The 15445-nt window shown below is 42.5% G+C and overlaps 1 protein-coding gene across 2 annotated transcripts; it reads left to right on the top strand.

Annotated features, from left to right (window-relative positions):
* Positions 1 to 6384: 6384 nt before the first annotated feature.
* On the top strand, positions 6385 to 11797 carry LOC309703556 (nuclear factor 7, brain-like). 2 transcript variants are annotated; one of them, XM_082528464.1, is made up of 3 exons: positions 6385 to 6489; positions 6713 to 6801; positions 9976 to 11797. In XM_082528464.1, exon 3 carries the CDS (start codon positions 9993 to 9995, stop codon positions 11382 to 11384), a length of 1392 nt encoding a protein of 463 aa, XP_082384590.1. In that variant the 5' UTR covers positions 6385 to 6489; positions 6713 to 6801; positions 9976 to 9992; the 3' UTR covers positions 11385 to 11797. The 2 variants fall into 2 exon arrangements, with proteins under 2 accessions (XP_082384590.1, XP_082384591.1); XM_082528465.1 differs by lacking the exon at positions 6713 to 6801.
* Positions 11798 to 15445: the final 3648 nt, after the last annotated feature.

Here is a 15445-nt window from a genome sequence, read left to right as displayed (position 1 = left end):
GGAGCAGAGCGACTGAAAGCTCTGTTCCCCATAGTAATAAGGTGTGAGGACGGAACAGTAAGATGAATAGCAGATGATGATCTGAGAGGGAGGGAAACAGTGGTGATATGGAGCAGGTCACACAAATATGTGAAGCTGCTGAAGAACCGGGGTAATATGAGCACTTAACGGAGTGCAAGTTATGACCCGAGCTGCAGAATTTTGAAGAAGTTGGAGTTTATGAAGGGACCTTTTAGGGAGACCAAATAGGAGGGAATTACTGTAATCAATACGGGATGTAATAAGACTATGGACAAGGATGGCAGCAGCATGGGGGGTAAGGAAGGGACGGAGTCAGTTAATATTACGTAAATGGAAGTAAGCAGACCGGGTTATGTAATTAATGTGAGACTGGAATAAGAGTATTATCAAGTATGACACCCAAACTCTTAACCTGAGGGGAGGGAAGGGTGGGAGAATTTTCAATGTTAATGGAAAAGCTGTGGGATTTGGTTAAGATATATGGTGTACCAACAAGTAAAACTTCAGTTTTATTACTGTTAAGTTTGAGGAAACTGGAGGAGAACCAGGATCTAATCTCAATAAGACAGTCTGAGAGGGAGGTAGGTGGGAGGGATGAATTGGGTTTAGAAGAAAGGTAGAGCTGGGTGTCATCGACATAACAGTGAAAGTTTATATTATATTTTCGGAATATATAACCAAGAGGAAGCATATAAATAATGAATAAAAGAGGTCCCAATACTGAACCCTGGGTACACCAGCAGAAACAGGATAGAGAGTTGAAGAATGGGATTTAAGTTGGATAAACTGATTGCGGTCTGAGAGATAGGAGGTAAACCAGGCAAGGGGTGTGTGACTAATACCAATGGAAGCTCACCAGTTCAGGAGAATATTGTGAGAAATAGTATCAAATGCTGCACTAAGATCAAGAAGGATGAGAATGGATAGGAGACCAGAATCAGCTGCCATCAGAAGGTCATTGGTAATTCTTAATTAACAGAGCAGTTTCTGTGCTATGATTGGGGCGGAAACCAGATTGAAATTGTTCATAGAGATTATGGTCATTGAGATGTAAATGAAGCTGGGCGGCGACAACTTTTTCAAGAATTTTTGAAATAAAGGGGAGATTTGATATAGGGCGAAGATTATCAAAGTTATTGGGGTCTGCACTAGGCTTTTTGAGAATTGGGATAACAGAAGCCTTTTTCAGTGCTTCAGAAAAAATTCCAGTGTTCAGGGAGGAATGAATAATATTGGTTATGAGAGGTGCTAACGAGGGAAGACAGGCTTTAACTAACGCAGTAGGGAGAGGGTCAAGTTGACAGGTGGATGACTTAGATTTTTTTAATGAGATTAGATACGTCAGTTATGGAGGAAAGAGTAAAGCTTGAAAATAACTGACAGGAAGACAGTGGGGGAACCAGGAAGTCTACTTCAGAGTCAAGAGCTCCTAAAGAGTTAAGTTGACGGTGAATGTCTGAGACTTTACAAGTGAAAAAAGAGATAAGAGAGTTGCAAAAATCAACAGAATACATCTGTGAGGGGAATGTGTCTAGAGGTTTTGTTATTTTAATGAACAATGAATAGAGGGACCTGGAGTTACCTTCATTAGAACTAATTAAACCAGAGTAGTAAGCAGATTTGGCTGAGGCAATGCAGTCCTTATAGAACAAAACATGATCATTGTGCATTTCTTTATGTACAGAAAGTCCGGTTTTCTTGAATAGACATTCGAGTTGGCATCCTTTAGCTTTAAGGTGACGGAGGTCGGAGGTAAACCATGGAGCTGAACGGGAAAATGAGACAGTTCGATGTTTAAGGGGAGCAAATATGCTAAGAAGGTTATGAAGGTTGACATTATAATGACAAACGAGTTCATGAGGGGCTGAGGAGCAGTGGATAGATGGAAGGTCACGGACGGCAGATGAAAAAACAGCTGGGTTGATATTACTAATTTTCCTAAAAGTGATATTACGAGTGATACAGGTTTTGGAAGCGGTTATGTTTGCATCAAAAGAAATAAACATATGATCAGACTGGGGAAACAATGTGGCTTTACAATGGGTGGGGGTAATGCCAGAACAACAGACCAAATCCAGGATATGACCTTTGGAATGGGTAGGGAATTTTATGTACTGTAGAAGCCCAAAACTTTCCAGGCAGGAGGTAAAATCTCTGGAAAGTGGGATTTTATTATTGTCCATATGAATATTGAAGTCACCAGCAATGATCAGATTTGGAGAAAGTACAGAAAAATTAGTGAGAACAGCAGTAAATTAATTTATGTGGCACCCTGAGTATTTTGAGCATTAAGAACAAGTCTCAGATGTGTTCCTTATGTGTTCGTGCCCACCCCCCATCATCTTTTTTTGCTATTTGTTGTGACAATAGTTTGCATCATAACACAGAGCGAAAAGCTCAGTTGCTCCCACCTGATGTGATGTTAGGGCGATATTTAGTTTCGCCAGTAGGTGGCAGTGGCGGCTCAGCCAAACGGGTAACTGGCAAAATAATCCTTCACAAAAGTAATGCAGGCCAGTTATTACAATGGAAGCCGCCAGTAACACTGAATTGTTTTGCTGTGTTTCAGGTGAGAGCAAAATACGAGAACTACATACATTTATGTAAAGTTGATGCTTAATTAACATGTTTGGAGTGTAATTCTTGTTTATATGGTGTTTAATGTGAGCGAATAAGGGAGTTGTTTCACGTTATCTGTGGGTAATGCTAGTAACATTTGTGCGCTAGCTAAGTCATGTTAGCCTCCTGCATTAATCTCTGTAACCGCGTTGTTCCATCAGTAAGGTGAAAGGAAACTGTTAGCTGGTTTCAGTTAAAGTTATAGGAAATAGACCAGCCAGTACATGTTATGTTGTCTATTGTTACTGGTCATTTTCTCTGTGTGTTAAGGGCTGATTAATACATGGCCATTACACGTAATGCTACAAAAGTAACGCAGGCCAGTTATTACAATGGAAGCCGCCAGTAACACTGAATTGTTTTGCTGTGTTTCAGTGCAATAAATCTTCATGTGCACCTGAATGAACCCTGTCGTCCTTCAGTGTGTAACATTTATAAACTCCTTGTTTGGCTTAGGTGGCCGATAAACAGTACATATGATTGTGGGGGTAGATCCAGGGAGCTGTAGTGCAGTGTATTCAAATGAATAGGAGGGAGGGGCAGAGACGGAGCACTTTCCAGTGCCTCTGGTGAATTATCGCGAGACCTCCGCCCCTCCCCGAGATGCGAGGTTGACAGGTGTAAACAAACTCAGATGGAGTGGAGTCGTTGAGAGAAACAAAGTCATTAGGCTGTTGCCATGTTTCAGTCAAACAAAGAAAGTCCAGCTTACGATCACAGAGGAGATCATGTACGAGATGTCCCTTACCAGTGAGAGAGCGGATGTTTAATAGACCAAACTTGATGCTGGAGTTACCATGCCTGACAGTAGGCTTAGTTGATCTAGCCAGGTGGGCCATCACACTGTGGTCAACAGCCCAGTCAGTCTTGCAGGGAGGACGACGAGTTTTTGACCAGATGGAAAATTTTGAGTTAGTGTCACTGATGTTGAAATTCCGCCGAAGCCCTCGGTGGATATACCTGCGGCGGCGCTGGAAGGCGATGTCCGGGTAGAAGTATAGAGCCACAGGTGGAGAGATAGCCAGGCAAAAACGGAGCCGCAAAAGACCGTAACAGAGTACTGGAGAAGACCTGTCGCCGGGTGATGAATGATGGATAAAAAAACCCAGGTGAGCACGAGCCACACCAACACCCTGTGGATCCGCATCTTAATCAGGGCCGAGCACTGAATACAAACGGAGGGACCGAACAACCAGCTGACAGCTGCAGCGCAAGCAATAGAAGCCCGCAAATATTGTGAAAACAAGTCAAAACAGGGTTGCGCCTTAGATACTTGATTTAAATTGTTGTCAGCAACTTAAAAAAATATAATAAAAATAGTAATAGTAGATAATAATAACCGGTGAGCAGCGGCAGCCAAGCGCCAGCGCGACCGGAAGTAAAGCCAGAGTATGGCGGATACATTGAGCTACACTATATTTATGTGACCACCCAGACTTTCAGCTTTGATCTGTGCAATGTGATAGACTGTAAAGGCTATAATGAAAGCTGGAGAGGTTATGATGTTTATCTGTGCATATTTGGACATGGAGTTCCAGGATACCAGAAGTGGTGTCCAAGTTGGAGTTTTGTGTGGTGGCATTCCAGGCCGGGGTACTGGGGGGAACAAATGGAATCGACAGAGGGTAAGATAAAAAGTAAGAATAGTTTTTCCTTTGTTAGAGCCCAATTGGCAACTGGTACAGGCCTGAACCCACTACTATTAAAAATTAAAAACCTGAATTGGAACCCATTTTCCAGGAGACCAAACTTCCCAGGACAATGTCACGACTCCAAAGAAGACTCCTTTTATTTAATCATAGGAGTGGATCAGGCCGGTGCAGACACAATGGGCATAATAAAGGTAAGACTACATCAGGCATTAAGCCCAAACCACAGTGTGACCCGTGCTAATGCAACGGAGATCACCGCCACCACAGCCGAGCAAACATTCAGACCTTTTGCGGAGCCCTTTGTAAACTATCTGAATATCATCTCCCCAGAGAGCGTTGTGCAAGTAGAGACGGGTTACATAGACAAAAATACATCATGGAGAAGTTCACTCAGAATAACACGTCTGAGTGAAAGTTGGATCACATCTTGGAACAGCTCACTGCGGTCATGAGTTCTCAGAATCTGCTCTTTGAGCACAAGAATGACAAGACCACGGAGTGCAAGTTTGATAACATCATGGAGAAGCTCGTGGCTTTCCAACGGGAGATTGAGAGACCAGTGTCGGAGTGTTAAGAACAGCTTTGAAATTCTCATGAGTTGTTCGCTCTAAAGAAAAACCACAGTGCGGCTATCCCTTCGGCGCCAAGGGTGGAGCAGAACAAAAACACGGTTAGACAAGGCGGGAAAAGGGCAGTGATCTGTCCATCAGTATGAAGTTGGTGTGTGCTTTGATGAACAAAAACTCGAGACCGGTAGTAGGAAGATGGGAGATTCGTGTTTCACTGGAATAGTGGTGAATTAAAACATCCTTTGTTGGGGAAATTTAGGTGTAAATGCATCCATACAGGCGAGACAGAGGCAGATCAGGCAGGGAAAACAAGGCAAACATTAGAAATATTAAAACGGAAATATAGGATTAATATAACATACAATTAGGGAAAATGTAAGGAACACAATGTAAATTATATTGTAAAGTCATTAAAACAGCATAGTCTGATGAAAAGAAACATTTAATTGGGTAGGGTGATGATAATAATAATAATATTAAAAAATATGTACAAGATGGGCATGCATGCTTGTACCCAGAATTTAACAACTATAAAGTTGTAGCATGCCAGTACCTTACCCCATCCATTATACACACACTTTCAGAAAAGGATATGATCAATATCTTTACAAATACTATCTGAACTTAAACAGATAGCATAAGTTAAATGGGATATTCCTTCTGCTTCTCGTGTACACCCTCAGGGCCTGCGGTCAGCCAGCGGCTGATATGATAATTAATCCTGTAAAATAATATTCCTTCTGTTTATGAATCTGTTTGCATGGATTTCTCAATCTGTTTCCTCTGTTAGCAAAAGTTGTGCATGCATTTTGGCATGCTGCTCTCCAAGACTACAAGCTGTGTTAAAGTTGGAAGTAACGGCCGATGTTCCACTCTTGAAGATCAGCTGTGCCCATTTGTTGCACATTGTGGGAATGGAGCAGTTGAGGCCCTTGCAGGCTACCGTACTCACAATTTCCCCAAACTGAGCGACCCCTTAAGAAATTCATGCTCACTGTTTCATAAACAAAAGGGATTACATTTTACAATATCAAATTTTATTTTCTGACCTTTTCATAAATGAAACACGCCACCAGGCAATCTATTTTCATTTTTATTTCATCCATTCAGAGTATTCCTTAGGAACACTGAACTCAAGAATCAGTTACAGCTTTCTTCAGTAGGTTTTGGTTTGGCTTTGTTATCAAAAAAGAAAAGATCAGCTAATCAGTTTCATTGTAGGCTTCACCATGTTTTTCACACACATTGTGGAGTGTGCAACATGCAGCAATTATAGTGGGAAGAGTGTGAAATAGAAGCTGACAAACAGCTGCACCACCGAGTGACACTTTATTTTATAAACTTCACAACAGGTTTCATGTTGTGACCTGTGGAGGTGAAAAGACACAAAACCTGTTTTACAGCTTTTGAGCTGCAGGCAGGATTGAAACACACCTTAGTTAAAAGTCAAACAGCAACATTTTCTCCTCCCCTCACGTCACTCAAATGTGACAAACCAGGAAACAGGAAGTTCTTCTTTGAGCTCAGACCAAACTAGCAGCTTCCTCTGAGTGAGTCCAGCTACAGGAGAGAAAAGTGGAAAACTCCAACACTGCTGCTTCAAGCTGCTGACGCTCCACACATTGAATGTGAGTTTGAGCAAAAACACGACTCAAAGGAAGTTTCAGTGAAGGTGGTAGAGGAGGGAGGGGAGCCAGGACTGTAGTGATGTGTCGGTCGCAAACGAAATGGGTCTTAGAGCCGAATCTTTGACGTGAACGACACGAGCCGGCTCCTTATCGCGGGCCGTGGGTTTATTTTTTCTTTCTCTCACCCTCTCTCTCTCTCGCACTTTTTTTCCGCTTCACTCAGCATGCAGCCTTGTGCTTTGCGCTGGACAGAGGGGGGAGGAGGGAGAGACAGAGAAAGAGAGCCAGGGATAACAACGTCACATTAGAAAGGTATAGTAATCATCCACAACTATTTTCAGTTGCAGATGATAAAGGATTCAGAAAGTTTATTCATGCAGGCCCATATGACAGAGAATATGCATCTTCTTTTTGTTTTCATATTTTAATTTATATTTAATTGTGTTGTGGTTTGCAGTGTTTTGTGTTGTTTCGCTTTAAATTAGTTTAAAAGGAAAAAGCTGAAAATTTAAATAGTTAAAAGTTGAAATGTAAATAGTTTTTTTTTGTATTATATGATTTATTTATTACATTTTATGTGGCATCAATAAATAAAAGTTTAATTACGGTGGCCCCTAGAGACAAAACACGTACAAACTTCTAAACACGTACAAAAGACAACAGAAGTGCTCCAGGATGTTGGGCGCAGTGTTGGGCTTTTGTTACTTAGTGGCTGCACAAGCCAGCAAGTACCGACGACCGGATTTAGTGTGTGGTAGTAACAGGTAAATGAACATTTTTTTTAAATTATTTGAATATATATGAGTGCTTCTGTATAAATACACAAACCATACACACACGCTTTCAATTGTGTAATTTAACTGATCTAGGTAGCTCTGTTTTGGAAGTTCAGTTAACGCTAGAAATGTCATGATCCGGAGTCTGTGACTCCGTGTTTATGTTTTAGTTTATCAGAATCAGAATCAGAATACTTTATTGATCCCTGGGGGAAATTATTTTTTGTTACAGTGCTCCATTATAAACCAACACTAAGACAAGACAGACAATACGCTAACTAAGAATGGTACAATATATACATATATATACATACATACATACATAAGTCACTCATAAATAAATAGCTGTTTATTATTATTATTCTTTGGTTTTGGTTACAAACTTCCTTTGGGTGTTTGTACTCTTCTGTTTCATGGTTCATGTTCCTATGTTCTGTGTCCCCCAGTCTGTGTTAAGGTTGTGGGTTATGTCATTACGTGTATGTTTTTCCTGTTTTACTTTGAAGATCCGTGTCTGATCTCAGTGTGTTCAGTTTACTTTCCCCTGTCTCGTCAGGTCGGATTACTCCCAGCGGTGACCTCCTTTTGTGTCTCATTCCCTTGTTATCCTTCTGTGTATTTAAACCTCATGTCTGCCTCTGTTAGTTGCTGGTTCGTCTGTGTTGTTCCCCTCAGTCTCCCTGCATCTTCGTTCTGTTTTGTTTTATTAGTTTTGCCCAGTTTAGGTTTTCCAGTTTCATGTTCACCCTTCACACTTCTGTTTGTATATACTCTGTTCAATAAATACAGTGGGGCAAAAAAGTATTTAGTCAGCCACCGATTGTGCAAGTTCCCCCACTTAAAATGATGACAGAGGTCAGTAATTTGCACCAGAGGTACACTTCAACTGTGAGAGACAGAATGTGGAAAAAAAAATCCATGAATTCACATGGTAGGATTTGTAAAGAATTTATTCGTAAATCAGGGTGGAAAATAAGTATTTGGTCACCTCAAACAAGGAAAATCTCTGGCTCTCACAGACCTGTAACGTCTTCTGTAAGACGCTTTTCTGTCCCCCACTCGTTACCTGTATGAATGGCACCTGTTTGAACTCATCATCTGTATAAAAGACACCTGTCCACAGCCTCAAACAGTCAGACTCCAAACTCCGCCATGGCCAAGACCAAAGAGCTTTCGAAGGACACCAGGAAAAGTATTGTAGACCTGCACCAGACTGGGAAGAGTGAATCTACAATAGGCAAGCAGCTTGGTGTGAAAAAATCAACTGTGGGAGCAATCATCAGAAAATGGAAGACATACAAGACCACTGATAATCTCCCTCGATCTGGGGCTCCACGCAAGATCTCATCCCGTGGGGTCAAAATGATCATGAGAACGGTGAGCAAAGATCCCAGAACCACACGGGGGGAGCTGGTGAATGACCTGCAGAGAGCTGGGACCAAAGTAACAAAGGTCACCATCAGTAACACACTACAACGGCAGGGAATCAAATCCCGCAGTGCCAGACGTGTTCCGCTGCTGAAGCCAGTGCATGTCCAGGCCCGTCTGAAGTTTGCCAGAGAGCACATGGATGATACAGCAGAGGATTGGGAGAATGTCATGTGGTCAGATGAAACCAAAGTAGAACTTTTTGGTATAAACTCAACTCGTCGTGTTTGGAGGAAGAAGAATACTGAGTTGCATCCCAAGAACACCATACCTACTGTGAAGCATGGGGGTGGAAACATCATGCTATGGGGCTGTTTTTCTGCCAAGGGGACAGGACGACTGATCCGTGTTAAGGACAGAATGAATGGGGCCATGTATCGTGAGATTTTGAGCCAAAACCTCCTTCCATCAGTGAGAACTTTGAAGATGAAACGAGGCTGGGTCTTCCAACATGACAATGATCCAAAACACACTGCCCGGGCAACAAAGGAGTGGCTCCGTAAGAAGCATTTGAAAGTCCTGGAGTGGCCTTGCCAGTCTCCAGACCTCAACCCCATAGAAAATCTGTGGCGGGAGTTGAAAGTCCGTGTTGCTCGGCGACAGCCCCAAAACATCACTGCTCTCGAGAAGATCTGCATGGAGGAATGGGCCAAAATACCAGCTACTGTGTGTGCAAACCTGGTAAAGACCTATAGTAAACGTTTGACCTCTGTTATTGCCAACAAAGGTTATGTTACAAAGTATTGAGTTGTATTTTTGTTATTGACCAAATACTTATTTTCCACCCTGATTTACGAATAAATTCTTTACAAATCCTACCATGTGAATTCATGGATTTTTTTTTCACATTCTGTCTCTCACAGTTGAAGTGTACCTCTGGTGCAAATTACTGACCTCTGTCATCATTTTAGGTGGGGGAACTTGCACAATCGGTGGCTGACTAAATACTTTTTTGCCCCACTGTACTCACCTGCACCAGAGCTGCTGCATTTTGGGTCCTTTCAACAAACTCAAAATGTCTGCCACACCAGACGTGACAAGAAATGTGTTTTGGAGTTTGTAGGTGCTTTGTCTCTAGGGGCCAACGTATATATTTATATATAAACATATATAAATAAAACCACTTTTTTTACATTAGTAATTCCTTTTCTGCATAATTTTATATTGTTGTTAATAATAAATTAATTAAAGCAACAAAACAACCTGAAGAGCCGGTTCTCTAAAAAGAGCCGGAAATCCCATCACTACAGGACTGACTGTACTTCCTGTCTGCTGTTTTCAGCTTCACTCACAGACTCAATGGCTTCCAGATCAGAGGAGGATCTCTGCTGTCCGGTCTGTCACGAGGTCTTCAGAGATCCTGTTCTTCTGTCATGTAGCCACAGCTTCTGTAAAGCCTGTCTGAAGAGATGGTGGAGAGAGAGACCAACACACGAGTGTCCAGTTTGTAACAGAAGATCTTCAAAGTCTGATCCACCTTTAAGTCTGGCTTTAAAGAACCTGTGTGAGTCGTTCTTACAGGAGAGAGATCAGAGAGCTTCAGAGGCTCTCTGCAGTCTGCACTCTGAGAAACTCAAACTCTTCTGTCTCGATCATCAGCAGCCAGTGTGTGTCGTCTGCAGAGACTCAGAAAAACACACTAATCACAGATTCAGACCCATCGATGAAGCTGCACAACAACACAAGAAGGAACTTCAGGAAACTCTGGAGCCCTTAAAGAAGAAGTTAAAGGTTTGTGAAGAAGTTCAAGTGAAGTTTGATCAAACAGCAGAACACATTAAGGTCCAGGCCCGACACACAGAGAGGCAGACTAAGGAGCAGTTTAAGAAGCTTCACCAGTTTCTAGCAGAGGAAGAGGAGGCCAGGCTGGCTGCACTGAGGGAGGAAGAGGAGCAGAAGAGTGGGATGATGAAGGAGAAGATGGAGGCTCTGAGCAGAGAGATAGCAGCTCTTTCAGACACAGTCAGAGCCACAGAGGAGGAGCTGAGAGCTGAAGACGTCTCATTCCTGCACAACTACAAGGCTGCAGTGGAAAGAGTCCAGCGCTGCCCCCTGCTGGATGATCCACAGCTGCCCTCAGGAGCTCTGATAGACCAGGCCAAACACCTGGGCAACCTGACCTTCAACATCTGGAACAAGATGAAGGACATGGTCTCCTACACTCCTGTCATTCTGGACCCAAACACTGCTCATCCAAACCTCATCCTGTCTGAAGATCTGACCAGTGTGAGACGAGGAGGAGAGAGGCAGCAGCTTCCTGATAATCCAGAGAGGTTTGATTATTCCTGCTCTGTCCTGGGCTCTGAGGGCTTTAACTCAGGGACTCACAGCTGGGATGTTGATGTTGGAGACGGTACATGGTGGGGACTGGGTGTGTTAGCAGAAACTGTGCAGAGTAAGACAGACATGCAGTCTAGATTATGGAGAATATGGTTCTATAAAGGTAAATACTCAGCACGATCACCATCAACTCAAAAAACTGATCTCTCAGTAGAGAAGAAGCTCCAGAGGATCAGAGTGAATCTGGACTGGAACAGAGGAAAGCTGTCGTTCTCTGATCCTGATACTAACACACACATACACACCTTCACACACACTTTCACTCACAGGATGTTTCCATACATTTTTATTGATACTAAAATGAAGGTGTGTCCGTTGAAGGTGTCAGTGTCAGTGCAGCAGATGAGTTGAGGATGATGATGTTTCTAATGTTGTTTCCTGTCAGTGAGTTGAAGCTGTTAAACTGCAGCTGTCCTCCTGCTGCCTCGTTGTTCCAAAGCTCTTTGTTTCTCTTTTAGTTTCACTCTTTCTTTCTGTTTCTGCTGTCCACCTTTTCACATGGAAAATCATTTCACTGTTTCTCACTGAATGACTCCCCAAACTAGATTTGAAATTCTATCAAGTTTCTAATCATTACAAGTGATTCATGTTTCTATTTGATGTGTAAATGGAGATGATTTAGTTTGCTGGGATATGGACTGACATGTGTTGAATGGGAGGAGCAGTTTGTTGTTGTCTTCTTGTCTGTTTATGACAACAATAAATATGTTGTTGAAACAATGATTCATGTTTAACTCCATATATGAAATGTTTCTGATCTTTGAATTCTGTTTGATTAAAGTCTTTCTTCATGACACAAATGAGATTTCAGTGTATTAATAGAACTAAATAAGCTCAGAGTTGAAAGGCTGGAGTATTATGTAAAAATTATAAATTGTTCATCAAATTGCCCTGCGACAGACTGGCGACCTGTCCAGGGTGTACCCCGCCTCTCGCCCTATGACAGCTGGGATAGGCTCCAGTGCCCCCCACAACCCTGAAAAGGATAAGCGAAAGTGAATGGATGGATGGCTGTTTATAAAATAAATAAAGCTGTGTGTTATTGTTTTAATATATACACGATGCAAATTTGCTCATAGATGGGTTGGCGCTTCATGTTTTCAGAGTCAAGAGCTTCATTCAGTGTTAATGTTTGGATTTGAAATATTGCCGGTAGACATAGAGTGCAGAGGGTTTTTCAGCACGCTTACACATACACCAGTGATGGCTCTTTATAAGTCTCTGGGTCACAGAGTCCAAACAAGATGTCCTGAACTGGACCTTAGAATCAACTGAAGGATAACATTCGATAGTCAAAGCTACACAGGGTGTGTTTTTGTGTCCATGTTTCTCTTATTTCAGGAAAAGGAACAGGAACTGCCAAAGCAAATTAAATCTTTCTAAACCACAAATATTTCTTCTTAAATATTTGAACACAACAACAGTCAAATAGTGAAAAATAGGAAGTAAGCATGGTGCTACTGGAGTCGTGTGTGTCAAGACTGATTTCAGCAGGAATGGAGAGAGGGGAGAGTAGAGTGAACAGGCATTGTTTAGAAGGGTTCAGCAAATCTGAGCTGGCAGCAATCGCTTCAGAGTGTCAGGTCAGAACACTTGCAACTTTTCAGATGCAAGAGGAACAAACTGCCAGAGTCCAGGAATAAAGTTGCCATTTTTTATATTTCAAGACTGGGCCCCATGGGTGGGCGAGAGTGTGGGGTGTGAGTGTGTGTGGTTTGGTCTTATAAACGCACACACTGTCGGTTGTGCGGCTGCCATTTGTCTCTGAACTGAAGCTGCATGTGTGCACATGAGCCAGCTTCAAACTTGGCAGTTTTGTGTCTGGATTAATGCAGGAAGATGTTAAATATTTGAAATACTGTATTTGTGTTTCTGATAATATCTGTGAATACTGGATTACTATACATCAGAAAGAACTGCGTTTTTCCACATTATTACTTCTGTTTTTATTTGCCAACTTCAGAAATTATTTTTGAGAATAATAAAAGAAATGTTTGAAAAGAAACAATGTAAACAATCATGGATAAATAATATATGATGACAAGATTATATTTCTAAAGGAAAAAGCTGCTGTAATGAGAAAAAAAACATTTGGTTCTGAGCACAATTATCTGTAGTTTGTTATCATTGAGGAACACTTCTGCATTGCAGAGACAACCTTGTTTGTCCTGACAACTCCTGTGTGAATGTAGATGAACATCAAAGTGTCAGATAGAGATAGACCACATGTAGCTGTAAAAAAGATTACTTATACTCACTGTAGAGGATCCACAGGGACACCTGATGACAATGTTTAGAATCAGCAGCTTATTTAAACCATTTACTAGCCACCAACATGAGGTCATGACCTGAAATAGTTTTCCAAAAGTCTTGAAGGAGTTCCCAGAGATGCTGAGCACTTGTTTGTCCTTTAGCCTTCACTCTGCGGTCAATCACATCCCAAACCATCTCAACTGGATTTAGGTCAGGTGATTGTGGAGGTCAGGCCATCTGGACAATAAGTCTCACTATCTGTTTAACAGATAGGTTATGAAGTTACAATTCCCCACTGTTTGTGTTTGTATGTGTGTAGAACATATTTGTGATATTATCCTTTATGTATATATGTGTATATGTGAAGTGCTTTGAGGGTCTCGAAAAGCGCTATATAAATGGAATCCATCATTATTGTTATTATTATTATTATGACACAAAAGTGACATTACTAAAACATGTTATCAATACATAAAATAAAGAAGTATTGTAACCCCTATAGACATGGTTACTAGTATTTTCTTGCTTTTACCTGGTATTATTATTTCCGACACCCCTTGAACACACTTTGATTTTCCGTAGTTCAGTGAATGCAACAAAAGCACGTTGCTGCATTAAGCTAGGCAAAACGGAGCAAGACACCGAGAGCAATTAACAAGCTACACAGTGAGTCTTTTGGTATAAAATAAGTGTTATAAAGTATTTTCAACAGTCTCTAACTTAAAGTTATGTACTTTTCAGAGGCCTTTATGTGTTTTACTCTCGACCAAAACCAGGCAGAGCGTGTAATTGCGCGGACCGGCAGGCTTCTCTCTCTGGTAAGACCAAAGGTGGAGATGTCTGCTTCTACATTAATAGTGGCTGGTGCACAGATGTAACAGTGACTGCTCAGCACTGCTCTTCCTCTCTGGAATACCTTTTTATTCACTGCAAACCGTTTTATTCTCCGCGGGAGTTTGCTTCATTCATCCTGGCCACTGTTTACATCCCGCCAGACGCGTATGCGCAGGCAGCTCAGTGCGCACTCGCGGAGCAGATACTCCACATGGAGCGGACATTCCCGGACTCTCTCATTATTGCTCTTGGGGACTTTAACAAAGCCAATCTGAGCCATGAGCTTCCAAAATACAAGCAGTATATTAAATGCCCGACCAGAGAGGAGAGGACATTAGACCACTGCTACAGCACGATCAGCGGGGCCTATCGCGCGGTGCCCCGCGCTTCACTCGGACTTTCTGACCACGTCATGATCCACCTAATCCCCGCGTACAGACAGAGGCTGAAGCTCTCCAAACCTGTCGTGAGGACCAAAAAACTGTGGAGCAACGAGGCTGTGGAGGAGCTTCGCACGTGTTTGGAGTCTACAGACTGGGCCACAATGAAGGCTGCTTCTAACAGCTTGGATGAGTTTACGGACACTGTCACCTCCTATATCCACTTCTGTGAGGACAGCATTGTGCCATCACGCACCAGGGTGAGTTATAACAATGACAAACCCTGGTTTACTCCTAAACTCAAAAAGCTGTGGCTGGAAAAGAGAAAGGCGTTCAGAAGCGGAGACAGGGACTGCTACAGAGAGGCCAAGTACAGGTTCACCAAAGAAGTGGACATTGCTAAACATCAGCACTCTGAGAAGATGCAGCAGCAGATCTCAGAGAATGATTCGGCCTCTGTGTGGAAAGGTTTTAGGAATATCACCAACTACAAGCCTAAAACCCCCCACTCCACTGATGACTTGCTCTTGGCCAACACCCTCAACGACTTTTACTGCCGTTTTGACGAGCCATCAGGCAGCCTTCACACCTCCAACGGCCCCAACAATAGAGGCACTTTAGACACTCATTCCCCCACCTCTCCCCCCTCCATAGAGCCATCACCACCTTCAAACTGTTCACCTACAACACTCCCCTCCTCACCCCACACAAAAGAGGATTTCACACCACCTCCTCCCACCACAACTCTTCATATTCATGAAGCAGGTGTGAGGAAGCAGTTTAAGAGTCTGAATGCTCGAAAAGCTCCCGGCCCAGACGGTGTGTCTCCTGCCACCCTCAGACACTGTGCAAACGAGCTGGCCCCAGTGTTTTCTGGCATTTTCAACTCCTCACTGCAGGCATGTCATGTGCCTGCCTGCTTCAAGTCCTCCACCATAATCCCTG

The sequence above is a fragment of the Aulonocara stuartgranti genome (genome assembly GCF_965226115.1).
Source record: "Aulonocara stuartgranti genome assembly, chromosome: 3".
In the NCBI taxonomy this organism is placed as follows: domain Eukaryota; kingdom Metazoa; phylum Chordata; class Actinopteri; order Cichliformes; family Cichlidae; genus Aulonocara; species Aulonocara stuartgranti.
This window is presented reverse-complemented; position numbering and strand designations above follow the sequence as displayed.

What these genes read in the sequence shown, in the direction of transcription:
- LOC309703556 (XM_082528465.1), top strand. Translation starts at nt 9,993, where the DNA reads ATGGCTTCCAGATCAGAGGAGGATCTCTGCTGTCCGGTCTGTCACGAG.